The sequence below is a fragment of the Gopherus evgoodei genome, chromosome 4, assembly GCF_007399415.2.
Source record: "Gopherus evgoodei ecotype Sinaloan lineage chromosome 4, rGopEvg1_v1.p, whole genome shotgun sequence".
Classification (NCBI taxonomy): Eukaryota; Metazoa; Chordata; order Testudines; family Testudinidae; genus Gopherus; species Gopherus evgoodei.
In genome coordinates, this window is record NC_044325.1 from 24,441,979 (window position 1) to 24,469,179 (window position 27,201).

The 27,201-nt window shown below is 43.5% G+C and overlaps 1 protein-coding gene across 3 annotated transcripts in view; it reads right to left on the reverse strand.

Moving 5' to 3' along the window:
• Positions 1-27,201, reverse strand: part of PPP2R5C (protein phosphatase 2 regulatory subunit B'gamma) — a 188,303-nt gene that overhangs the window by 85,094 nt on the left and 76,008 nt on the right. For all 3 annotated transcript variants that reach the window (XM_030558740.1, XM_030558739.1, XM_030558741.1), the window contains one exon: positions 8,190-8,389. In XM_030558740.1, the coding sequence (XP_030414600.1) occupies positions 8,190-8,389 (200 nt within the window). The remainder of the gene's footprint in view (positions 1-8,189; positions 8,390-27,201) is intronic.

Consider the following 27,201-nt stretch of genomic DNA (forward strand, 5'->3'; position numbering starts at 1 on the left):
CTTCCAGAAAAACGGGATATATAAAGAATACTGAAAAGGAAAAATATAAAACTGATCCAAGTGAATTAAGTGCACAAGCCAATCACCAACTGGCAGATCAAGACCAAACTCTGTCTAAAATTGTTGCTTCATAATCTTCTGTTCTGATTCTTCCTGTCAAGCATGTGGCTACTGGTCACTGACAGGAACAGGATACTGTCCAGACAAACCACTATTCTAATCTTGGTATGGTAATTCCTAGTACCTATCCCACCCACCCACTCTGTTTATGCCTGTCCCTCGTTATGTCAAGCCTACATTTAGATTGTAAACTTTTTGGGACAGCAAATGCATGTCTATATCTCAGAAGACCCTAGTGAACTCTTGGGTGCTCAAAAATGAACAGTCAGCATGGTTTCCACTGCATAACAGTTTTTGAAAATTGTTCCCTCTAAATATAGGTTTGACACAATGAGGGACAGGCATAAACAGAGTGAGTGGGTGGGATGTATTGAAGATGTCAAATGCAGTGTCTTAATTAAGGTATTTAATTCCTAAAATGCTGCATATATATATACAGACATGACTGACCATCTTTAAGTGATGCATTTTTCAAATAAGCATGACTCAGTATCTTACACTAGATAGCACAAACAGGTGAATTATTTTAGGTACATTTTAGAGATACTAACGAGAACAGGGTAAATTACTTATCTGTCAAAACAGTCTTATGGGCAAGTCTCCACCCTAGTGTATTGTGAGCTGTGGCATATAGATTTTGCAAGTCATTTAAAAAAATAAATAAATAAAATAAAATATTCTTCCACCTAAATGAAAGCAACAACAAACCATACGGGGAAATCAACAATGCTATCACTTGGAAAACACATAGCAGACTGACAGCTCCTGTGGCACCCTGTAAAACCATGACATTTATGACAGAAAATATCATAATGCCAATATATAAATCCATGGTATGCGTGCACTTTGGATATTGCATGCAGTTTTGCTAACTGCTATCTCAAAAAAGACATTAAAATTGTAAAATGTACAGAGAAAGGCAATAAATTTGATTAAGGGTATGGAACAGCTTCCATATGAGGAGAGATTAATAAAACTGGGACTGTTCTATAAATCATGAATGGAGTGGAGAAACTGAACAGGGAAGTGTTATTTACCTCTGCACATAATACAAGAACTAGGGTTTACCCAATGAAATTAACAGGCAGCAGGTTTAAAACAAACATAAGGAAGTATTTCACACAACCCATAGTCAACCTGTGGAACTCATTGCTGGGGGAAGTTGTGAAGGCCTAAAGTATAACTGGGTTCAGAAAGAATTAGATAAGTTCATGGAGCATAGGTCCATCAATGAGTATTAGCCAAGATGGTCAGAAATGGATTCCACACACTGGGTGTCCCCAAACCTCTGGTTGCTAGGACCTGGCACCGGATGACAGGAGATGGATCACTCAAATTTCCCTCTGAAATGTCTGGTACCAGCCACTGTTGGAAGACTGATTACTTTTACTTTTAAAATGTATCCTATTACAGCTGCCATTGTGATTCTCCTGAAAATAAGTCCCTCTGGGTGTTCTTTAAAAAAGATTAACTGATTTAAAGATATAAAAGACAGCAATTCAAAAATTCTAGATGCTCTGACATTACTTAAAGCAAATACAGACCTTATTTTAATTCCTTAAGAAAACCCAGCCTTTATCAAATCATAAATAGCAACACAGTATCTCATCCATCTTCACAAAATAAAAGCATACCTGAACCTTTACCAAATGCCTGAAAAAACAGATGGACCTTGTAGCATGACTGGAAAGTTAACATAATTGTGTTATTTCAGACAAGGGGCCTCAGAACGCCCTCACAACTCCTTCTCTTCTATAGCTAGGGAGCACCTGCTCAAGTGCTCCTGTTGACTGCAGTTGCGGTAGTATTATATAGGGAGCAAGGTGATGTCCCAAACCAGCAGATCCCAGGCTATTAAGGATTTCAGAGGTTAAACCCAATATTTTTAATTTACCTAGAAGCTACTTCCACACCATCAAATAAACCAGATCACAGAGCACAGGTATTGTGTTCCCAGTAAGACACTCTTCATTCTGCATCAGCTTCAGCTCCAAAAGAGACTTAATATGTAGTTCCACATAGTGTTCATTATAAAAACACTCGAATCACAAAGTGACAAAAGCATGAATTACAGCAGTAATCTGAAAGAAAAGGTGGTGCGTACCCCTCTGGTCACATGTAGATGGGAAAAAAAAATGAACCCAGCCAGCTGCTACTTGGTCATCTTTATACAGCTATTGGTCCAATCAGACTCATAAGTTATGAACTCTAGTCACAAATGGCAGCCACACTCCCTCAATCATGGGTGAGATACAAATCTCCAACATAGATTTGATTGCCTAATCCAGCTCACCATCACTACTTCGGTTTATTCTGATCTGAATCTCAGCCAGCTTGTTTTCATCTATGCCTCAGCCTTTACCAGATACTGAGTCAGGTGCTCAATCACTCCTGCTGGGATTAGTGGAGATGGAAATAAAACTGAGTGCTGTCAACATACTGAAGAACAGTAACCTATATGTCTTGACTAAAAACCCCCAACAGCCTACACAGACATTTAATATGCATAGTAGTAAGACTGAACCCTTCAGAAGCCCATATGCTTTGGAGTATGGCCTTGAAATGTAAAAGGGTTCAGTCATCTTTTTGTCATGGATAAGCTTTTTGCTGTCCCTATGAAAATCCATCACGATTTAGCCAAATTATAAGACTTTGAAAAAACTCTCTGTTCAGCTGCCAACTTCTAACAAGTTTCCCAGAAATTCTTCAAAAATTCCATCCATACTGAGGCCTGGTCTACACTACGCATTTAAACCGAATTTAGCAGCATTAAACCGATTTAACCCTGCACCTGTCCACACAATGAGGCCCTTTATATCGATATAAAAGGCTCTTTAAACCGGTTTCTGTACTCCTCCCTGACGAGAGGAGTAGCGCTGAAATCTGTATTGCCATGTTGGATTAGGGTTAGTTTGGCCGCAAATCGACGGTATTGGCCTCCAGGCGGTATCCCACAGTGCACCATTGTGACCACTCTGGAAAGCCATCTGAACTCGGATGCACTGACCCGGTAGACAGGAAAAGCCCCGCGCACTTTTGAATTTCATTTCCTGTTTGGTCAGCGTGGAGAGCTCACCAGCACAGCTAACAATGCAGTCTCCTGAGAATCGAAAAAGAGCTCCAGCATGGACCGCACGGGACGTACTGGATCTGATCGCTATATGGGGAGAGGATTCCGTGCTAACAGAACTCCGTTCCAAAAGATGAAATGAAAAAATTTTTGAAAAAGTTTCCAAGGCCATGATGCAGAGGCGCCACACCAGGGACTCAGTACAGTGCTGTGTGAAAGTTAAGGAGCTCAGACAAGCTTACCAGAAAACCAAAGAAGCAAACAGAAGGTCCGGGGCAAGGCCGAAAACATGCCGCTTCTATGCTGAGCTGCATGCAATTCTAGAGGGGTCCGCCACCACTACTCCACCCCTGTCCGTGAATTCCGAGGTGGGGGTGGTAATCTCAGCCATGGCTGAGGATTCTGCGAACAGGGAAGATGAGGAGGAGGAAGAGGAGGACGAGCTTGCAGAGAGCACACAGCACTCCGTTCTCCCCAACAGCCAGGAGCTTTTTCTCACCCAGACGGAATTACCCTCCCAGCCCTACCAAGCCACTATCCCACATAATGAAGCCATGGAAGGGACCTCTGGCGAGTGTACCTTTGTAAATATAAAACATGGTTTAAAAGGAAGTGTTTTTTAATGATTAGTTTGTCCTGAGGACTTGGGATGCATTCACAGCCAGTACAGTTATTGGAAAAGTCTGTTAACATGTCTGGGGATGGAGCGGAAATCCTCCAGGGATATCTCCATGAAGCCTTCCTGGGGGTACTCCAAAAGCCTTTGCAGAAGGTTCTGGGCAGGGCAGCCTTATTCCGTCTTCCATGGTAGGACGCTTTACCATGCCATGCCTGCAGCAAGTAATCTGGTATCATTGCATGACAAAGCCTAGCTGCATATGGTCCCAGTGTTTGATGGCATTCAAGCAACATCCGTTCTTTATCTCGCTGTGTTATCCTCAGGAGAGTGATATCGTTCATGGTCACCTGGTTGAAATTCAGGAATTTAAATTAATGGGACAGAGATGGCCATTCCTACTGAGCTGTTTGCCTATTGCTTAAAATAAATCCTTCCTTGCAGGCAGCCAAGCAGGGGTATGGGGTGTGTGTGACTGGCTTTGAGCTTTTTCGCGTTTTGCTAGTAGTGATCTTCTATGATACCAGGCAGGCGGTGGGGGGAGGGGTAAAGCGATCTTCCCAGAGAATTGGATATGGGGGGGGTGGTTTCTGCTGCTGCATGTTAACAGGAAAGAAGCAGCACTGAACGGGCTTTGCTTGGTATATGGGAAAGTAGAGTACTGTGTATATGAAGGCTGCAGAAGCCGAAAGACAATGGCTTACCATGGACACATGCAAGCTGAATTCTGATGCCCGGACCTGTGTCTGTGAGATCTCTAACACCAGAGCCGCAAGCACTCAATATTAAGATGCAAAATGCGACCTTGTAGTGAAATCACATGCGCTACGTAAGGTGAATAGCGTTGTTCACCGTGAAAGAGTATAAGCATTGTTCTGTAAAATGTATCTTTTTAAATACTTCTCTCCCCTCTCTCATGCAGCTGCAATTTTTTCAAGCATCCCTACTCCATCCCGAAGGCTCTCTCAGATAAGGCGGAGGAAAAAAAAGACGCGAGACGAAATGTTCTCGGAAATCATGGAAGTGACCCGCAATGAAAGAGCTCATCTGAATGAGTGGAAGGACGTGGTATCAAATTACAGGAAAGATGACAGTGAATGTGAGGACAGGAAGGACGCTCAAGATGAGAGGTGGCGGCAGGAAGATCAGAGGTGGCGGGATGCAACTCTGGGGCTGCTGCGTGATTGAACTGACATGCTCCGGCGTCTGGTGGAGCTTCAGAAACAGCAGCAGGATCACAGAGTGCCGCTGCAGCCCCTGTGTAACCACCCTCACCATGTTCCATATCCTCCTCACCCAGATGTGTAAGAATGCGTGGGGGGGGGGCTCCATGCACCCGCCCACTCCACTTCCGTGGACATCCCAACCAAAAGGCTGTCATTACTTTGAAATTTTTTAGAGGCCTTTTCCTTCCCTCCTATCCTCCTCCCAAACCACACCCAGGCTACCTTGTCAGTTCTCTCCCTCTTTTTATAATGAATTAAAGAATACATGATTTTTAAACAATAGTGACTTTATTTCCTTAAGCAAGCTGTAATCGAAGCCGGAGGGTGGGTTGCTTACAGGGAATGAGTCAATCAAGAGGAGTGGGGGGGTTCATCAAGGGGAAACAAACACAGCAGTCAGACCGTACCCTGGCCAGTTATGAAACTGGTTTTCAAAGCTTCTCTGATGCACACCGCTTCCTGGTGTGCTCTTCTAATCGTCCTGGTGTCTGGCTGCGCGAAATCAGCGGCCAGGTGATTTGCCTCAGCCTCCCACCCCACCATAAAGGTCTCCTCCTTACTCTCACAGAGATTGTGGAGCACACAGCAAGCAGCAATAACAAAGAGGACACTGGTTTGGCTGAGGTCTGAGCGAGTCAGTAATGTGCGCCAGCGCGCCTTTAAACAGCCAAATGCACTTTTTACCACCATTCTGCACTTGCTCAGCCTGTAATTGAACAACTCCCAACTACTGTCCAGGCTGCCTGTGTATGGCTTCATGAGCCATGACATCAAGGGGTAGGCTGGGTCCCCCAGGATAACTACAGGCATTTCAACATCCCCAACTGTTATTTTCTGGTCTGGGAAGTAATTCCCTTGCTGGAGCCGTTTAAACAAACAGAGCAGTGTTCCTGAAGACATGAGCATCATGAACCCTTCCCGGCCATCCCACGTGGATGTTGGTGAAACGTCCCTTGTGACCCACCAGAGCTTGCAGCACCATTGAAAAGTACCCCTTGTGCCAAGATAGGGATATAGGTTCCATCTATTGCCCCACCACAGTTAAGGAATCCCATTGCAGCAAAGCCATCCACTATGACCTGCACATTTCCCAGAGTCACTACCTTTTGTAGCAGCAGCTTAATGATTGCTTTGGCTACTTGCATCACAGCAGCTCCCACAGTAGATTTTCCCACTCCAAATTGATTCCCGACTGACCGGTAGCTGTCTGGCATTGCAAGCTTCCAGAGGGCTATTGCCACTCCCTTCTCAACTCTCATCTTGGTATTCTGGCATTTCAGGGCAGGGGAAAGCAAGTCACAAAGTTCCATGAAAGTGCCCTTACGCATGCGAAAATTTCGCAGCCACTGCGAATTGTCCCAAACCTGCAACACTATGCGGTCCCACCAGTCTGTGCTTGTTTTCCGGGCCCAAAATTGGCATTCAATGGCTACAACCTGCCCCATTACCATCAGGATCTCCAAAGTGCAGGGGACCGTGGTTTGAGAGAATTCTGTGTCCATGTTCTCATCACTCTCGTTGCCACGCTGCCGTAGCTGCCTCCTCCTTGCCTGGTTTTGCAGGTCCTGGTTCAGCATAGACTGCAGGATAATGTGCAAGTGTTTACAACATCCATGATTGCTGTCTTGAGTTGAGCAGGGTCCATGATTGCTGTGCTATGGCATTTGCACAGTTCACCCAGGAAAAAAGGCGCGAAACAGCTGTCTGCTGCTTTCACGGAGGGAGGAGTGAGGCTGTACCCAGAACCATCCGTGACAAATGTTTTTTGCCCCATCAGGCACTGGGATCTCAACCTAGAATTCCAAGGGGAGGGGGAGACCGCGGGAACTATGAGATAGCTACCCACAGTGCAACGCTCCGTAAATCAACACTAGCCTTGGTACATGGACGCACACCGCCGAATTAACGTGCTTAGTGTGGCCGCGTGCACTCGACTTTATACAATCTGTTTTTAAAAACCGGTTTCTGTAAAATCTGAATAATCCCGTAGTGTAGACATTACTTGAGAGTACTTCATGGGTGAGAAACTTTTCCCTGCAATTGCTGCTTCTGGCTACTATGGGCTGGGATGCCAGGCACCAGAACTGAAAGCAGGAAAACTGTCTTTTCTTTTGTGCTCTCAATGCCGCTTCTCTGCTGGCATCCATACGGCATGAAGGAAAAAGTAACCTGACCGGCGGGGTGGTGGTGGTAGTGGGGTTACTGCAACACGGAGACTGGGACAGGAAGCCAGGGGGTCTTTAATTACATGATCACAATTTTTTTTCCAGAAGATGCCTGCCTTGGTCAGTGCACAGTATGGATGGTGATCACTGAATGAGTACTTGTGTATACTGGATTCAGTACTTGTGTTATTCTCATTGCACCATGCCTCATCCATTTCACGCTATTCTAACACTACTCTGAATCTATAGTCACTGTGAAGCCTACAATATCTGTTGATTCAATGTGAAGCAACAGAAGCAGCTACAAGCATGGCTGGGAGCTCTTTTTGTTCAGAATGTCACCAGGTTCAGTCATCAATGGAATCTGATGTCTTACTGTTAATTTTTTATGTTCTCAGCTATTTTTGGCTTTTTTTACATAAAAGACTTTATGAATTTCATCTGTGCAACAGTATGGGCTTTCTGCTATTAGTAGAGAATTAAGTTTCTCATGAGCTTAGTATGTGATTATGTAATTAAAGATTGCTTCATAATGCATACACACCCAGGGACTGAACTGAAGTTGCAAGAAGCCTTAATTCTGGCATTTCTTAATTTCAGGTGTTTGATTTCGCAATCTTTATTTTCTTAATAGTTTGTGTGTGTGCAATATGTAGGTTGTGAACACAAGACTGAAGAAATTAAACTGTTTCAAAGCAAATTTTTTTTGTGAAACTCCAACATGCTTCAATTTCTGTATGACCGTTTCCAAGTTAATGAATAACTAGAGGCAGAACCAAGTATTTCAAAAACACTGGCAATAAGATTTAGAAAGCTGTCAGTTTTTTAAAAAAAGACAACTGATTTCAGAGATGTTTTTCATTAATGCTAAAATATTGAAAGCTTCAAAAAAGATCAGCTAAGCTTTACTAAAAGAAATTAATACAGGCAAAGAATTAACTCTGAACTACAAAAAGAGCTTTCAAAATATTTCTGGTTGTTAAATCACTTACCATATGTACTACTTCAGGGTAAATGGGCTCTGTGATCACATTGCGATTATGTGTGATGTACTCTACCATTTCACTTAAAGCAGCTCGCTTTACTTCCTTCCACTTCAGGTCACTCAGTGGATCAGAAACGAAGTCAAAAAGAACACAACATTGTCGCAACTTCTGAATAAAAAGCTTTTCTTGCTCAGCAGGAGGAACATCTGAAAAATGAAAATATTTGGTTATGAACATGTCTACAAACTACGTTATTATAAAGGACTTTGTACTCCTCCCACTTTTTCTCTCTTTTTTTTTTAAGAGACTCTCTAATAGTGTTGAAGAATACCAGCAAGCATTCTGAATCTTAAACTACCTGCAAAACACAGAGATTATGGAAATTCTTAATATCACTGTAGTCCTGTGCTCCAGTAACACCCTATGACACAGGAAGCATGAATGGCAATGCCACTAGGGTTTTGCTTGCATTTGTCATAATTGTTGATTGAGCAGAAAAAAAATACATATTTGATTAAATATTTTTACCACACACAAAATTCCAGAGCTCATCTTAGTGTAAAAATTATGGTAAGACTAAGAGTCATCTACTCCACAGATTTAACATGCTTGATGCATCTTTAGTTTGTACACTTGACTAAACTTTCACAGTTGGAATTCAGAAAAAACTTCCTGTCTGTCATAAACAGATAGCTAAGGGTTAACGTCTCTTTCACCTGGAAAGAAGTAATCTGAACCACCTGACCAGAGGACCAATCAGGAAACAGGATTTTTTTCAACTCTGGGTGGAGGGAATTTTGTGTCTGAGTTCTTTGTCTTCTGCCTGTATGCTCTCTCGGATGAGAAGTTTTTCTATTTCCTGCTTTCTAATCTTCTGTTTCCCAGTTGTGAGTACCAAAGATCAGATAGGGATTTATATGTTCTTTTGTATTTACATGTCTATAATTGCTGAAGTGCTTTGAATTGTATTCTTTTTGAATAAGGCTGTTTATTCATATTTCTTTTAAGCAACTGACCCTGTATTTGTCACCTTAATATAGAGAGACCATTTGTATGTATTTTTCTTTCTTTTTCTATAAAGCTTTCTTTTAAGACCTGTTGGAGTTTTTCTTTAGTGGGGAACTTCAGGGAATTGGGTCTGCAGCTCACCAGGGAATTGGTGGGAGGAAGAAGTCAGGGGGAGGTCTGTGTGTGTTAGATTTACTAGCCTGATTTTGCATTCCCTCTGGGTGAAGAGGAAAGTGCTTTTGTTTCCAGGACTGGAATTACAGAGGGTGGACTCCCTCTGCTTAGATTCACGGAGGTTGCTTCTGTGTATCTCTCCAGGAGCACCTGGAGGGGGGAAGGGAAAAGATTTATTTCCCTTTGTTGTGAGACTCAAGGGTTTGGGTCTTGGGGTCCCCAGGGAAGGGTTTCGGGGGGACCAGAGTGCCCCAAAACACTCTAATTTTTTGGGTGGTGGCAGCAGTACCAGGTCCAAGCTGGTAACTAAGCTTGGAGGTTTTTCATATGCTAACCCCCATATTTTGGACGCTAAGGTCCAAATCTGGGACTAGGTTATGACACTGTCAGAGTAGTTAAGCACTGGAACAAACTGCCTAGGAAGGTTGTGGAATCTCCCTCATTGGAGACTTTTAAGAGCAGGTTAGACAAACACCTGTCAGGGATGGTCTAGAGATGATGCTTAGTCCTACCTTGAGTGCAAGGGACTGGACTAAAAGATCTCTCGAGATCCCTTCCAGTCCTATGCTTCTATGATTCTATGGAATATTTTACATTTCTGAAGTTTTAAACTCATGAGGTGGTGTTCTTTTAGTTTGAAAGGAATAGATTTTACACTTACCACTCCTACCTCAGGTGTCCCTTTTGTGTGGCAAGTACTACATCCTATATCTTCATCATATTTAAACAAAAACTCTATTAGTGCTGCATGAATTTTTTAAAGAAAAATTCACCTTATGAAGGACATAAGGCATTAGAGAAATGGGGCCTGAAGCTGTATAGCTCAGGATTTTCATTGAGTGGCCAAAAAAAAAACCCCAATTACACAGTTTGAATATTCAGAAGCTCTGCTTTGTATGTGTAGACACACATTACCAATCATTATAGTTTGACAAAATCCTGGTCCTTGACTAGGTAATGCAAATAATAATCTCTCAATTCCCAACCCCTGTGATTTACAGCACGTGCCTTGTTACATACTTTAAAGTGTGCAGCAATAAAATCAATAATACTGACACTGAAAGTGACAATATTAAGCATTAGTGTTCACATATAATACATTACATTGATCATTGTACATACAGTCTGCGCTTTTTTTTTTTTGCCCCAACTGACAGCACCTTCCAATATACTGAACTTCCATCAGTCAAGAAAACTCAAATGCTTTGGTCAGTTTATACTCCTCCATCAGGGTTTGCAGTTTGAAGCCAATTGGATTAGTGCTCCTAAATACATTTGGTGCTTTTGAAAATCCCATCCTAAGGGGCCTAAATATGGGTTTAGGAGCCTAAATTTAGGCTCCGATTTTTTAAAATATTGGCCTGTGAGCACAAAAAACAATACACATTAATTTCATTAGTGTACTGAAAGTCTAAACTTTTCATGGTTAACACTAAAGCTTTTTTCTCCCACAGAGACAAAGATTTTATACCCTCAATTTTGAAACAAAAATACAATTTTAGCCCCCTGATGCCACAAACACTTCTGCATGTTTAGTTTTAAATCTGAGTAATCTCACTGAAGTCATTGGTTCAATTCAAGTGAGTAAAGTTACATGCCTGCTTATGCACTTGCAGGATCATGGCTTTAACTTTCAATACACATTTCCAGCCCCATCAATAACAGTATTGTAAAATTCAAAAAAAAAAAAAACAACCCCACCCCACAAGTAGCAGCATTTTAAAAGATGGTGTTTATAATTTAGTCCATTCTAGAATTTTAATCTAAAGTTGCAAAAGCACAAATTTGCCAAGTAGTTTTATAAAGCTTCAACTTGATTTAAATCAGAGTTTTTCTAAAAAAAAAAAAAAAGATCAAGTGATTTAAAAGTGATGATGTAAATCGGTCCATACTTCTCCACACACACTAGGAATGACATACTAATGATATTGATGGCAAATAGAACAATCTTATGTGAAACAGTCACCAAGGAAAGATGATGCCTCACTTGTTTAAACTCTATTATACTTTTTTCTATATTTGCTGAGGCTGAGAGTCCCAACTATAGAGACATATTTTGAGGATTTACACATATTACTATGTATTCTCCGTTACCCATTAGTTTGGTCAAATTGATATCTGTTAGGCTGTTTTGTATGAACTTAAATTACCCTTTGTATTTCTTTAGATCAGTGGTCTCCAAACTTTTTATGTTCTGCCCCCTTTAACCATAATGTAGTCTGTCCGCAGCTCCATTCCAAGACCTGGGACCTTAGCAGGGAGCGGAGCCACAGCTGGAGCTTGCAGCCAGGAGCCAGAGCCATGGCCAGGGCCTCAGCTAGGAGCAGAGCTGAGACTAGAGCAGAGCTGGGTGGCATTCTCTCCCCACGCCCCCATGGGGGCTGGCCTGGGCCATTGCCAGAAGCCGAGCCATGGCTGGGAGTGGGAGCCGCACTGAAAGTGGGACCAGGAACTGGGCCATGGTTGGTGGCCAAGGCCTGGACAAGCAGCCAGGAGCAGGGCTGAGGCCGGAAGCGGGAGCCATGGCCAACCACAACGCCGGGGCCTCTGCTGGGGCCGGGGCGGGGTCAGAGCAGAGCTGGGGACAGAGCAGGGCTGGGAGGTGCTCCTCCACCGCCCCAGAGGCTGGCCCATGCTCTGCCCCCCCAAATGTTCCTTCTCACCCTAAAGGGGCACATCCCACAGTTTGGGGACTACTGCTTTAAATTCGATTATTATTTATATTGACATTGCAACTAAGGGACCAAGGCAAGGATCTGGGTCTCATAGTGCTAGACACTGTAGAACACATAGCAAACAGCCACCTCCCTGAACAATTTGCAATCTAAGTGCAAGATAAGAAACAATAGGTGGATACAGATATAGGTTGTACATGCTTACAGTAAGATAATACACTTTAGACTTGAAAAAGAATCGTTATACAAAACTCATTTAGATATTAGCATCAAAGAGAGGTACAGCAGGTTAACAGAATAGGATAAGACTGCCTCTGCAAGCACTTCAATAGCTTGCTTTCACTTCTACTAATTAACAAAATTTCTTCCCTTTTCCCACAGAAGTACTATAAAATGCTAGGACTTTCTATCACAAACAGTAAGAGTCCCTGTGCTAATATGATCATAGTTTGTTTCAGATTTTGCTACCAATTATTCATCTATGTACAACAAATACAAGCTTAATAACCTGAGTATTTGACAGTATTTGCATAATCTAGTTTGATATTTAACACGCTAGGATATTCTCCTTGTAAGTGACTGACAAATCTATCTCGGGATAGCAAACAATACTGCTATTTGGAAACAAAGTCTAAAATATATTTCAAATACATGTTTTGTATTAAATGGCAAGCAATCATATCTTTAAACTTTGTATACTGAGTAACTCCAAATACTTGTTCCAAAATAACTGTAATCAACAACAGCCTTAAACAGGAGCACAAAGTAAACAGCATACAATAAGAAGCAAAACTCAATTACAGCTTTCATCAGTGTTGCCAGGAGACCACTGATAGCAAAAAAAAACCAAACCCTATATCTAGAAAGAAAGTGCTAAATGACAGCTGCTCATGAACAGACCAGTGCCTTTCTTATGACTAAACGCAGGATTCCAGCCTAATGTTCAAAGCACTTTAAATGTGTTTATTACACATGAAAAAACACAAAATACCAAACTTTGGTGCAATTTAATTTAAATGACAATCATTGCTTTACCCAAGAAGCTGGTACGATCAACGGACACTACTGGCTAGCGTGTTTTGATTTCTGGCATACGTACATCAGAAGTGGAAAACATGTAAACAAGCACGCAGAGAAGTTACAATTTCTTTAGAATTAGTCTTTAATTCAATAATTGTTTGTATATTCCTGTGATAAGAGTGCTGGGCAAGAATGACTGAGCCAGCACTCTGGTCTCTGCAGATTGAATCAAACCATGCAGAATGGAGCTGGTTAAACAGAGCTGTGTCTAATTTGTGAGTGGAGGAGAGCAGGAAGGCTAATTAACCTATTAGAAAAGGCTACAAATAGGCACAGAAAAGAATTAGAGGGAAGCAGCAGAGGGAGGAGGAAGATTGCTCTTCCCTGCTTGTTGCAGGAGCAGGGTTTCCTAGGACTGTTAAGACAGGGATTCTCAAACTGGGGGTCAGGATCCCTTAGGGGTTATGAGGTCATTACATGGGTCACGAGCTGTCAACCTCCACCTCAAACCCAGCTTGCCTCCAGCATTTATAATGGTGTTAAATATATTAAAAAGTGTGTTTAATCTATTAGGGGGGTCACACTCATAGGCTTGCCATGTGAAAGGGGTCGCCAGTAAAAAAAAGTTTGAGACCCACTGTGTTAAGAGCAGAGCTGTATATAGTAAGATGATGTTGGGAAACCACATTGTAAATAAAACTACACAAGATGTTTGACCAACACAAGGGTCTCTGAGCAGTTTGTAAACACAAGCAGAGGTAGGAGCCAGAAGGGCCCTGTCACAATTCCAAACTAGCAGTATTTTATTGCCTGTATTTAAAGGTTTTGTTTGCACAAACAGTAATTCTTGAAGTTGCACTTTCCCAGTTAAATCTGATATTTCACCACTGAATGCCAGGGCTTACAGAGTCTCTGATTCAGTCCCTCATACTTATGGGTGTTCACAGTATAGAAACCCATGCAAGGCTACTGCATAAAACCATACCATACTACAGGGATCAGCAACCTTTGGCACGTGGCCAGCCAGGGAAATCCGCTGGCGGGCCTGGATGGTTTGTTTACCTGCAGCGTCCATAGGTTCATCCGATTGCAGCTCTCACTGGCCGTGGTTCACCAGGGCTGCTGGAAGCAGTGTGGGGCGAGGGATGTGCTGGCTGCCGCTTCCTGCGGCCAAGGGCGGCAGGTTTGTAGAAATTTTGGTGGTGCCCAGAAAACTCTCCTGCCCAAACTCCGCCCCCACACCTGCCCAAGGCTCTGTGAGGGAGTTTGGGTGAGGGAGGTGGTCTGGGGTGCAGGCCCTAGGCTGGGTCAGGAGATTTGGGTGCGGGCTCTAGGAGGGAGTCTGGGGATGGGAGGGGTGCAGAGGGATTGGGTACAGGGGTGAGGGCTGTGGCGACAGATGAGGCGTTTGGAGTGTGGGAGGGGCTCAGGGCGAGAGCAGGAGTGTAGGGGGTGAGGGCTCTGTCAGGGACTGGCAATGGGCGGGTTGGGGTGTGGGAAGGGTTCAGGATGAGAGGAGTGTGGGGGGATAAGGGCTCTGGCTGGGACTGGGGATAAGGTGTTTGGGGTGCTGGAGGGGCTCAGGGCTAGAGTAAAGGTTGAGGGTGTGGTGGGGGGGAAGCTCTGACTGGGGATGTGGGCCCTGCGGTGGATCAGGGCTGGGGATCAGTTTGGGGTGCAGGCAGGTTGCTCTGGGACAGGGGCCAGAAAGGAGGACTCTCCCCAGCCCTTTCCCTGCCAGCAGCAGCAAGCTCTGGGGGAGGAGCCCCCTTTTCCTGCCCCCACAGCAGCACATTGTCACTGCATGTGCTCCTAGGGCCCCTCTCAGGTCCAGAAATTTCCCTCGCCTCCTCCGTGGTGGGTGCTGCAGGGTGCTGCGTGCGCCTCCTCCCCTGCTGTTGCCCCTGACCGTAGCCTCACTGGGGGGTGAGGAATGGGGCTGCCTCTTTGCCCAACACGGGGCAGGAGCAATGACTGGGGGGGAGGGGCTGCTGCTGGAGGGTCCTGCCAGAAAAGGGAAGGGTTTGAGGGGGAAGGGCAGGCCCAGAGTCAGTCTGCCCTGGCAGTGGAGTTGAGGGCACTAGGACCCTGCAGTAGCAATTGCTACAGGGAAGCAGCATGGAGGAGACAAAGACAGAGACGCTCTGCTTCGGGCTGGGAAAGGTGAGCGAGGGGCAGAGGCAGCAAATCAGGGCCATGGGACACTCGGGAGGGGGGGAGGGAGCACAAGTGGGACCGAGAGAGGGCGCCTCGGCCCCAAATTTTGATGGAGCTGGGCCCCTGGCTCTGAATATTGCTGGTGCCCGAGCACCACATGGATATGGAACTCACCGCCTATGCCTGCAGCCCCCATTGACCTAGAATGGCCAGTGGGAGCTGCAATCAGCTGAACCTGTGGACCCTGCAGGTAAACAAACCGCCTCAGCCCACCAGCGGATTTCCCTGATGGGTCACATTACAAAGACTGCCGATCCCTGACATACTACTTAATTAGACCCTGCAAAATTCAGAAGTCTAAATATAGTTTTTGACAATGCAAGTAATTGCCATAAAGCTATATAAAGTGATTTATAGTACATTGTATCTTAATGGGAAAATTCTGGAAGTCATGGACTGAACTAAACAAAGGATCAAGCTTGACCTCCTCTTTGAGGTGGTTTGGATATTTTAGACAGGCTCAGTCCACATAGTGATGAAGCCAGGTTATTTCTCTACACCCCTGGAGACAAAAGTCACTTGTTCCATTTTCCCATGGCTTTAAGAGAATGAATAGACTCTTCAGAGTATTGGGGCTGACAGCTGGAGGAGGCTGTTGGTTTTAAGTTAGACTGACTGACTGACTGATTGATTGACCAGAGTTAAGATGCTCTGTTTATGTGTTAACTATGAACTTAATAAAGACAGTTAAGTTACTAGCAATGAATTATTAAGACTAGTGGATTACCAGAATATAAAACACCAAATGGTATCAGGAGTGAAGGAAGTTACAAGACCTGGAAGAAGTTAAAAAAGAAAAAATAAAACAGGTAAAAGTTGCTCAAAAGTGAAAAACAAGTTTGAATGAAATCAGATGGATCAATTAAGTGTTCCCACATTTCTGAAAATGTCAAGAAATGCTGCAGAAAGTTGGAAAAATGTTTAAATAACAATTTGATTCATTTTTGAGGGCATTGGGATCTAATCATAAGAAAGATGAACAAAAGATTATCTTTTTTAATATTGCAAATACTGAAGCAATTTCATTATATAATTCATTTGAGCTTAATGTTAGAGAATGAACCAACTAGGAGTTGGTCTTAAAACATTTTTTTGAGGAATTCTGTTTACTAAAAATAAGTGAAACATTTGAAAGATTTCAGTTTCGCTCAAGAAATCCAATGGAGGCAGAAATTTCTGAATCATTTTTAACAGACCTAAAGCTAAGAAGTCAGACACAATTTCCACAATCTGAATCAATGGTAAAAAATCAAATTGCAATAGGAATAAAAGATATCAGTGTAAGACAAAGGCTATTAGAAGACCCAGATCTAGATCTGGAAAAAGCAGTGAAACAGGCTTGCCACATATTGAAGTCATACTAGCCAAGGAGAGCTTGGTGGTTGGCCACTCTCAGCTGGAGGCTGGAAGACAAATAAGTCTTACGTCCAAAGAGACCCAGCCTCCTCAAGTCTTTATTTTTGGGGGTGGCCCTGGGCTGTCCCTGCCTCTCCTTGTGGTTAACCGCCTCAACCACAAGGGAATTAGGGGCTTGGTGGGAGTATGAGTACTCATGCCCCTTAGTTGGCACAAAGTATTGCATTCAGTCCTTTTTGAGATAGGGGCCACAGGGCATTAGTGATCATGGAAACCCCTTCATGAAGGAAGTAGAGCCACCGTGGCAGGAGCTGAGGCGCAAAGGATGTCGAAGAGAGAGTCTGAGGGCTCTTCCAATTCCTCTGCCTGAAGCACCAGGTTGGAGGTGACCCTCTTCGAAAGTTCCGGGGGCACTTTGGCATCATACTGAGGAACTGACTGAGAGGGCCCCGTGACAGCCTCGTCTGGCGATGATGAGGACAATGCTGGTGCTGCGGGAACCTCCACATCCATCGGTGGTTGTCATGGAGTCACGCTCTGGAACTACTACATACGAAGCCAGTTGGGACTCTGGGGGAGCATGCTGCCTCTCTCTGAGAATACTGTCTGCAGGGCAAGAAGCTTATACAGTTTTGACCTTCCTGGGTCCGACCTCGGAGCATTCAGTATCCCTTTTCACAGTGTGCGCTTCCCACAGCGAGTCTGCACTGGCGGGACTCCTGAGGAATCCAGAGGGCCCTGAACCCTAACTCCATAGTCAGACATGACTCTCAGCCAACGTAAAACAGAAGGTTTACTTGTCGACCGGAACATAGTGTAGAACAGAGATTGCTATTACAGACATCAGTGACTTTCAGCCAAGCCCATCCTGGGAATCCTGGGCCAGACGCCCTGGATTCCCCCTCTTCCAGTCCCCCACACACAGACTGCCTGTCTCCAGCCACCCGACCTCCTACACCACACTTGATGCTCCTTCTCCTTCTCTTTGTCTCGCTTCCCAGGCAAAAGGTGTCACCTGCTTGCATCCCCCCCTCCTGGGTCTCAGGTTACATAGGTGCAAATAGCTGGGCAGTCTCACCTGCCTGGAGGGCCTCAGCAAAATCACAGCCCCAAATCTAAGCATTGGTGCAGTACACAGGGAAACTAAGGTACACACGGTATTAGTATAGGACAGTAAGACTCACATGCAACATAAAATGAATAAAACCCCACTTCGTCACAGAGGCCCAGCAGCTTCCTCTCCTGGGTCTTCCTAGATCTGTGAAGTCTTAACCCCACGAAGACTCGAGCATCGGACTGGGATGGGATACCACAGCTGCTGGCCTCTCCGAGGCTTCTGACACCGATCAGCCAGCCTAGGACAGTTGGGTTAACCCCCAAGGGTTCCACAGGTACCATGGTACCAGCCACTGTGCTTGGGCCATGAAACCGGTTTCGGTGCCGTCGATGCCGGCATCTCTGTGAGTACCGGGGCATGTCTCACTATCACGGAACATCGCTCTGTGCCAGTGCTATAAACAGAGTGATTGGTACCAGGCAACCAGGAATGGGCGGAGCAGTGGCTCTTGTCCGACCAGTGCTGGTCACTGCATCCCGAAGCCAACCTCTCCGAGCAAGACAAGTGTCTTAGTTGGGGTTTCAGAGACTGACGGCATTCAGCAGATCTGCGTTGGACACCCGGTGATCCATGACTCATTCTGCTTGATCGGTATCAGGTCACTGAATGGGACACCTGGTGATCCACGACTCACTCTGCTTAATCAATATCAGGTCATTGAATGGAACCGGGAGCCATCACAGGCCAGCTGTTGGGAGGAACCTCCTGAGAAGAGCAATCTCCTCCTAGGAGACAGGCGATGATGGCCCAGCCGATCAGTCCTATCATCGGTATTGTGCTCCTGGAGACAGTCAGGGCCAGTTCCGGAGATCTTGCCAGGCAGCATGTGCCTCATAAGTTCTGTGCCAATCCACCACAGAGGAACGCCTCAAATGCCTCAATCAGTGCCCCCAGTGCAGTGACCGAAGGGGGCTCTGTTGAGCTGGCCTCTCTAGTCCCTAGGCATGATGGCTTCGCACAGGCGAGACATCTCTCTCGATGGGAAACAGTGCCACTGAGGCGGGAACACATGGATAGGTCCCAAAGCGGGTTTTCCCCCAAGACCAGGGTACTGCTGGAGCTGGTGTGGGTGGCACTGGGAACATCAGAATCTCCTGGGCTGCCTGAAGGGCTTCGGACGTCGACAGCACCTGAAGCTGCCCATGGCCTGCACCGCTATCTGGAGTCACAGGTGAAGTATGGGATGGGCTGCACCGCTCGACTTGAGTGGGACCCCGACTTCCCGAAGGTAGAAGATTGTCCCCTCACCTTCTTCAGCTTCATGACCGGAGCTGTGGAGGGAGACCGGTGCCAGCTAGTGGATGGCGCCAGTGGAGCACTGAGCATGGAGGCCACAGTGCTAGGTGCAGAGTTGGATTGCTGCTCTAGTGCCAGAATGAGTGCCAACTCCATTAGGAGCGCTTTCAGATGGCTATCACGCTCCTTCGTCATCCTATATTTGAAAGACTTGCAGATCGGATACTTGTTGCTTATGTGCCCAACACCTAAGCACCTTAGGCAGCTGGTATGTCGATTGCTGATGGGCATAAGCCATTTACAGCAATCGCAGGGTTTAAAGCCTGGGGACCTGCGCATGCTCCATCCTCCAGCTGAGTCCCGTTCGGGACTAACAAAGAATTGAGAACTACTACTAAGGGTAACTTAGAAACTACTAACTATACACAACTATTTTACAGGTTTTCAAAGTTCACAAGTACAGAGAATGAAATAACACTAGCCGAAGAAGCAGATGTTCCAACACCGTCACTCGCGGCAAGAAGGAATTGACGGGGTGGAGGGGGAGCCAGCAATGCCCCTTATACCGCACCATGCAGGCGCCATTCCAGAGGGCGCCAGAGCTGGTCCCCTATGGATAGTGCTAAGAGCACCAGTGCATGTGGCAAGCACACACACCTAATGTGGAATGGACATGAGTAAGCACTTGAAGAATTTAATTATATAGCACAAAAGGAGCTTGGAAAGTAGTTAAATCCTACAAAATTAAGTCTTTCCTGCTTTTGCACTTACATTTCATAGTATAGTTTTATTAAAATGAAAAACTACAGCAAAATATAATAGTCATAAAATAAGTCTTAAGAGTATTAAAGTTCAAGTTTTAAGTGAATAAGCTAATACACGAACTATCTTAAAAATCTGATTGTTCTTAGGGCAGTATCGTTAATATTTAATTTATTCCTTCAATTAAACAAAGTTTTTTAAACCTGTACTTTAATCATGTGGTGTATTAGGAATGTAAAAAGGAACACCACTTCAGTGCAGTGGTTTTCAAACTTGGGCCGCTACTTGTTCAGGGAAAGCCCCAGGCAAGCTGGGCCAGTTTTTTACCTGCTGTGTCCACAGGTTTGGCCGATCGTGGCTCCCACTGGCCGTGGTTCGCCATCCCAGGCCAATGGGGTCTGCAGGAAGGGCGGCCAGCACGTCCCACAGTCCGCGCCGCTTCCTGCAGCCCCCACTGGCCTGGAGCAGTGAACCATGGCCAGTGGGAGCTGTGACTGGCCGAACCTGCGGATGCAACTGGTAAACAAACCAGCCTGGCCCTCCAGGGGCTTTCCCTGAACAAGCGGCGGCCCAAATTTGAGAACCACTGCTTTAGTACACCCCAGTCTTCCATGATGGTGGTGTGTGTTTGTTACTGGTGAAGAGACGGTGGTGAAGAGAAAATGGATGGCATATGGATACCACAACAAATACCAATTATTATTGAAGTATAGCTAGAAGTGAAAGCTTTTTAGGCTAAGATGCTGACAAGGATATTGGATGCAAATCTGAGCATGGTGCTTTTCATAGTACTCAATCACTTGAACTAATCGTGTCATTTTAGGAGCAGAACACAACAGTAACTAGATTAGTAATATTTGAAAACAGGATTCCTTCCTTTCCCCACCACCACCACACACACACACACAAGCTGAGATGCTTTTGCTTCAATCTTGCTGATCCTCTTCCATTTCACCAACAGGAAAGTGATTATCTCCAAGATTATCAGATGGCAGTTGTTCCCCACTGCTCCCTAACACATGAAAATATATGTACAACAATGAGAACACCTTGCTTTGACACCAATGTAAAAAAAACCCTCTCATTTTAAGTGGGCAAATCAAATGAATATATGTGGACCATCACACTGCACTGGACAAGAGAGGCAAGAATATGTACAAAAATGAGGTCACAGAAAATAAGACCTTTAAAATGGCTCATAAAAAGTAACTGCTCCTTTGGCAGATTTAACAAATCTGTGGAGAGCAAAAATATTAGCATTTTAGGGATCCCTGCTGGCAAGCAGAGAATGAATCCTGTGCAATTTATTTGTAAGCCAATCTCCATATTATTAGGAATTAATTCTACGAAGAACCCCATGTAACTGTGCTTTAGGCTGCCACTCAGAACCTACTGGTCATTCTGTTGAATATTAGCAATGCTTTACTGATCAGCTTCTCATCACAGGATAAATCAGTGATTTGGAGACAGGGTACATTATTAGTGTCACTTGGTTATTTGGCACTACATAGATCAGTCCTTGAACAGAATTAGGGAATGGCTACACTTGCAGATGGACAGCGCTGGGAGTTAAATCAGCCTTCAGAGACAGCAGCAGGGAAAACGCTGCCATGTGTTTACACTGTCAGCTGCAAGCGCACTGGCGTGGCCACATTAGCAGCTCTTGCAACACCACAAAGAGCAGTGCATTGTGGTAGCTATCCCAGTCTGCAAGTGGCTGCAACGTACTTTTCAAATGGGGGGGGTGAGTGACAGGGAGTGTGTTGTGTGTATGTGCGGGGAGAGAGAGTGTATTTTGGGGGGCTGAGAGTGTCAGCATGCTGTCTTGTAAGTTCAGATAGCAGCAGACACCGCCCCCCCTTCCTTACTCAACACTCACAACAGCAGCATTCCACACTAATGGTTTGCTTTGTCCCGGAGCAGATAAGCATGCTGGCTGTCAGAAACGGAGCTCTGAAAGGGGATATCATAGAATATCAGGGTTGGAAGGGACCTCAGGAGGTTATTTAGTCCAACCCCCTGGGACCTCAGGAGGTCATCATATCCACATGCCTGCAGCCGAGTTCAAAACAATGAGAAGAATGGCCACGTGATTTTAGGGGATTATGGGATGTTTCCAGAGGCCAATCACAGCGCAGTAATAAAACACCTCATCCACAATGACGCCTGGGCATTTTAGCCAGGGCGCAGAAAGCTTTATGCTTCCTGCAGAAGTGGGTTACAAGAAGCACTTCAGCTGCAGAGTCCAGGCGCACTACGTGTCTTGCCAGTGTGGACACCTCAGGAGTTAGGGCACCTGGGGCTGCTTTAATACTCTAACTTGAAAGTGTAGCCAAGCCCTTAGTCAGAAACAGCACATAAACAATTCCTTCCTTCAAGCATCTCACCCAAAAGTCCCAGGTAGAAACTCTGCCTCAAGCATTGACTCTAATTAGAGAAATTAAGGCAGAGTGCAAATTCCCCTGCTGTTTGCCACAGTTCCCTCACCAAAAAAAAAACAATTACAGCACAAAACAATGCAAGTATGTCTTCAAAGAAAGAACAGTGATCACACAGTAAGAAAAAACAAAACAAAAGAACGGTAAGACTGTGTAACAGCACCACATAATCTCCTGCCACAATAGCTGTTTTCTAGACTTGCAGTGTCAGTTAAATACAATAAAATCATGAGAACTGGGAATACTGTAAGTCTTGCAATAATGGTGGTATTCTTCTTACCATCCCACATCCTGGAGAAGATCCAAAATCTATTTTTAAAAATTTCATTTTTTTTTTTAGCCAAATGTGCTTTTTTGCGGCCGGATATGAAATTTGAACACTTGGTTAGCAATATTAAATATAATTTTAAAATCTGAAAAATATGCAGTGATCTACAAGGATTTTAAAAATAATTGTTTCCCAGGTAACTATGTCCAAGTCAGGCATTGATGTACATGAGCGAACTAAAGGCAGAGGGCACTGCAGAGAGCACAATACAGTGTTTTATCTGACCAAACTCAGGGTTACAAAGAAAGGCACAACTCATTTCAGAATTTTAATTTAGTCAGCAAGTGCCTAAAAAGCAGAGTATAGAAAAGTTTATAGTAAAATGGACAATAAAACATTAAAGAGGAAAACCTAATCTCATAATCAAACAATGCTATGAATAGTATCACTTACAAAGTAAAAGAACATTTGTTCCTCCTGTATTTGTTTTTCCAGAAATTCAGATACTGTACTATTCTTCATTAAATTAAATTCTGTTTCTAGGAAACAAATTCTAGCTAGTCAATCAGTATCTACTCAATAATTAAGATAATAGCATTGATAACTGATAGTACCACTTCCATTATAAAGACTTGCACCAACATAAAAAGGTGTAAAATAAAACTGATTTAATTATTTCACCAATGTACATTTGTACGTAGACCACTTGTAGGAAAAACAAGAGGGCAGGGCTAGAAAAGCAGGGGAAATGATATAAAAATGTAGAGGAGAAAACTGAAAATATCTGATTCCACTGATGAAATTAAATTTTGAAGCGTTACCATGGACAAACATATTAAATGAGTTTCTATATAATTAAAGGAAACATCACTGCATAGGTAAAAGTTGCCAGCTAAGTGATCTTTTTGGCTCAAGAGATTAAATTATTATTTTTAAAGTGAGTCTACTTCTCAGTGTTCAGTCAACCAAAAATATATTAACTGCCAGATTCAGACAGATTAAAGTGTTGGGATAATTTAAGAGAAATGGTGAAAATACAGACACTATTGTATCTCTATATAATTAAAAGGACAGGTACCCATTTTGTCAGTCTAGTAGCCTGAAAGCTCAAAAGAAAAGAAATGCTTCTCACTATGGATACCCTATGGAATTTGCAGTCTTTGCGACTACTTCTAGTGGAAGCCATCTTCTAAATATATGATGTCCTTGAGTTCCCATACTGCCAAAAATCACAAAGAGAAGAAAATAAACTTCCATTACACTTCCAAAAATGTAATGTGCATATTGTTTAAATATCAGGGGAGCTTTTAGGGCTTATACTAGTAATACAGTAGGACAAACAATTTGATAGATAGTTTGGGACGCTAGTCTAAACAAAGTGAGATATGGATTAACAAAGTGATGTCTGAACAAAGTGAGATACAGATTAACAAAATGTAAGTCTAGCTACACCGCTACCTGAATATAAAGCCACCCAATATAGCACAAATTTGGCTATAACGTGGTAAAGCAGTGCTGGGGGCGGGGGGGGCTGCGCACTCTGGTGGATCAAAGCAAGTTCAATATAACAACAGTTTCACCTATAACGCAGTAAAATTTTTTGGCTCCCAAGGACAGCGTTATATCGAGGTAGAGGTGTATTATATGGGAATAGCTGTAGTGTTGAAAGATCTGAAGTAACAATGGATAAACTGAATAGGTGTTTAGTGTGATGCCTCTAAAAAGGTAAACAACTGTACTCTAGGATGCACATGTTGAAAACTCTTGCAATCATTACCAGTATGGCCTCCTTGCATGAGAGGCACCTTTTAAACACAGGTATGCCAGGCATGCCCCTTACTGGGGTGGGGGCAATCCCCAGTGGGGAAAAAAAGAAAGAAGGGGTAAAAGCTATCTATTAAAATTCTTTAATTAAAAGAGTAGGGCGAACAAGAACAAAACCTCATCATCTACCAAAATGTGGAAAATAAACACAAACTATTAAAATAACTTTAAAAAGAGGATCTAAAGTATTTGCAGACAGACTGCTAAATGCTCCATCTCTAGCCAGGGGTGGTTGAGAAAGAACTGAGGGTGGTATGCCTGCACAGCACTAATTAGCCTAGAGGTAAAACACAAATGTGCAGGCCAAAAATGGACACTGCTACTGAAAATCTCCAATCAGAAGCATGGGGATGCATAAACACCTACAGTGAAGCATCCATAGGTACACTATTTGAAGTAGCAGCAAAACTGCGATTGCGGTCGATGCTTAGAATTCAATGTGCAAGCTGTGTCATAGCAAACGGATTAACTTACAGATGGCAACGACTGTGTATAATGCTATGCAAGCTTAAGAGAAATCTGTCAAAATACACAGTGCCATCCAGAGTCAAACAACACAGTGTCATCTGAGGACCTGATATGTCTGAAGGAATCAGATACGCTAGTTATTCATTGCTGTGGGTAAAATGTGCGCAGTAAATTTTCCCCCCCCAATGCTTCTCATGCGCCACCAGAATACATTCTGTGGCCCGCCAGGTGGGCCCCCACCCCTGATCTGAGAACCTCAGCTATACAGCTCTTCTGGATACTGTAAAATAATACAGTACATCATTTAATTTAACTATAATAATGTAACACTGCTCTACAGCCAAAATGCTTCTGAAATAAATGTAGCCCAACTTTACTAATTCTGGGTCACTGAGAATGAAAATGATGCTTAAAATTGTTGATTGGCTCTAGTTTTCAAGATATGCTTTTGGGTCAGTATATATGACCCTTGACTTGGGAATGGCAGAGGATAAGTGAGTTATAAAGGGAAGGGATCTCAATTTAAACCAGAAATGACTAAAATACATCCTTGACTGGATCTATGAATAAATCTATGACTGGGTTTGGACAGTACTTGCTTTTTAGGCAAAACAATGAATGATGCAATCTGAAGCTGGTATTGCATCATGTTATACCTAGAAGTCATGGATGATGCAATCATAATGAAGCTTACATCACTCTGCTGAACAAATTGCCCTATATCAGCTCTAGAAATCATACAGTGTCGTGCTCTCTTATTTGTCAGTGTTTGATTTTGCAAAGGGACACATTTCTGTTTAGCCAAAGTGAACAGAGATGCCTCGTACTTGTGTGAACAGTGCAGATAACTTCTGCTATGTTTGTGGTGAAGTGACTTTGCATCACAAAAGCGCAGTATAACCACTATGGTTAAGAAAGCCTATCACCTTTATTTTGGCTGCAAAATTGGAGATTAGGACAAGAGGTGGGCCCCACACATATGCTGCAACACTTGTGCAACAAATCTTCGCCAGTGGTTGAACAGGAAAAGGAAATCTATGCCTTCTGCAGTGCCAACGATTTGGAGAGAGCCAACAGATCATACCAGCAATTGTTACTTCTGCATGGTGCCTCCAGTTGGGAAAGGTGTGTCAAAGAAGAAAAAGTAGACTGTGCATTATCCTAACATTCCATCAGCTATTCGCCCTGTACCCCATGGAAAAGGACTGCCGGTTCCTGATGCACCAGAATCATTCTCACTTGAGTCAGACGAGGAAGAGGATGAAACTTCTGGTCCTGAACCATCAATGTCACAGGACCCACATTTTCTCCCATCCTCCTCCTCTGAACCACACCTCATAACACAAGGTGAGCTGAATGACCTTGTCAGGGATTTGGAACTACCCAAGAGTAAGGCAGAGCTGTTGGGCTCCAGACTACAGCAGTGGAATCTCCTGGCAGGCTATCAGGGTCAATGGAGCCCATCAATGCTTGCAGACTATTGCTGGACAGTAACAAGAAATGCTCCATTTAATGAATACAAGAGACAAGCAAAGAAGCGCCGAGTAGACACTGAATAGGACTAAACTATGTACATAATAGTTTTTTGCCTTTTGTTTCATAATAAATTTTATTTCTATAACCCTTTTGCTGATTTTTAAAGTGTTACATAAACAGGACAGATGAAATATTATCATGTAAAGCAACCATAACACATGAAAAGATCTAGGTTTACAATTTTTGATTAAAACTCTACTATCTACACAATATACATAGATATAAAATGTAAAAACTTAAATATCTTAGAAACAGTAGCCAGTTGTTTTAATTGTCATATTTGAATTCAGCGCATCAAAATATATAATAAATATCACATTTTCTCTCTGAAGCAGACGACTTCTCAAAAATTGTAGACCAGTGTAATCATTGAGTAGCATCATTAGGTCATCATTAGCAGATGACCCAATACTCTTCAAATAAATCTTGCTGCAACTGGTCTTGACTTGGAAAGAGAGGACACTATGGATTAGAAACCATTCAGAAATTGCTTCAAAATGCAGTTCTGAATTATATCACATCCAAATGCAATTGTGTTATTTTAGGTTTAGTGTTTATTTTATGAACAAAAAACAAATTCATAGAAGTCAGCTCAAGTGAAATCACAACTATAGAAAAATACAGATTTGTTGTTTTGATGTGAGATTTATTTTATAACCAAACATTTCCATCATCCCTCTTTGCTGACAATGAACCAGCTTTCCTAAATCTTCTCTCTTCTGTTTGATAAGTAACTTTAGTTTTCTCTGGGGGTGGCGTGGGGGGTATGCATTTGGGGGGCAGCAGGGGAGAGAAACACACTACACCAGATTTCTAAATCTGTAGGAAGTAGCGTGTTCTAAGGAAGGACTTTGAGACAGTAAAGTTAACTCTTGGTTGAGATGTAAACAGAGGTCCTGACTACTTTGTCTCTTAAGAT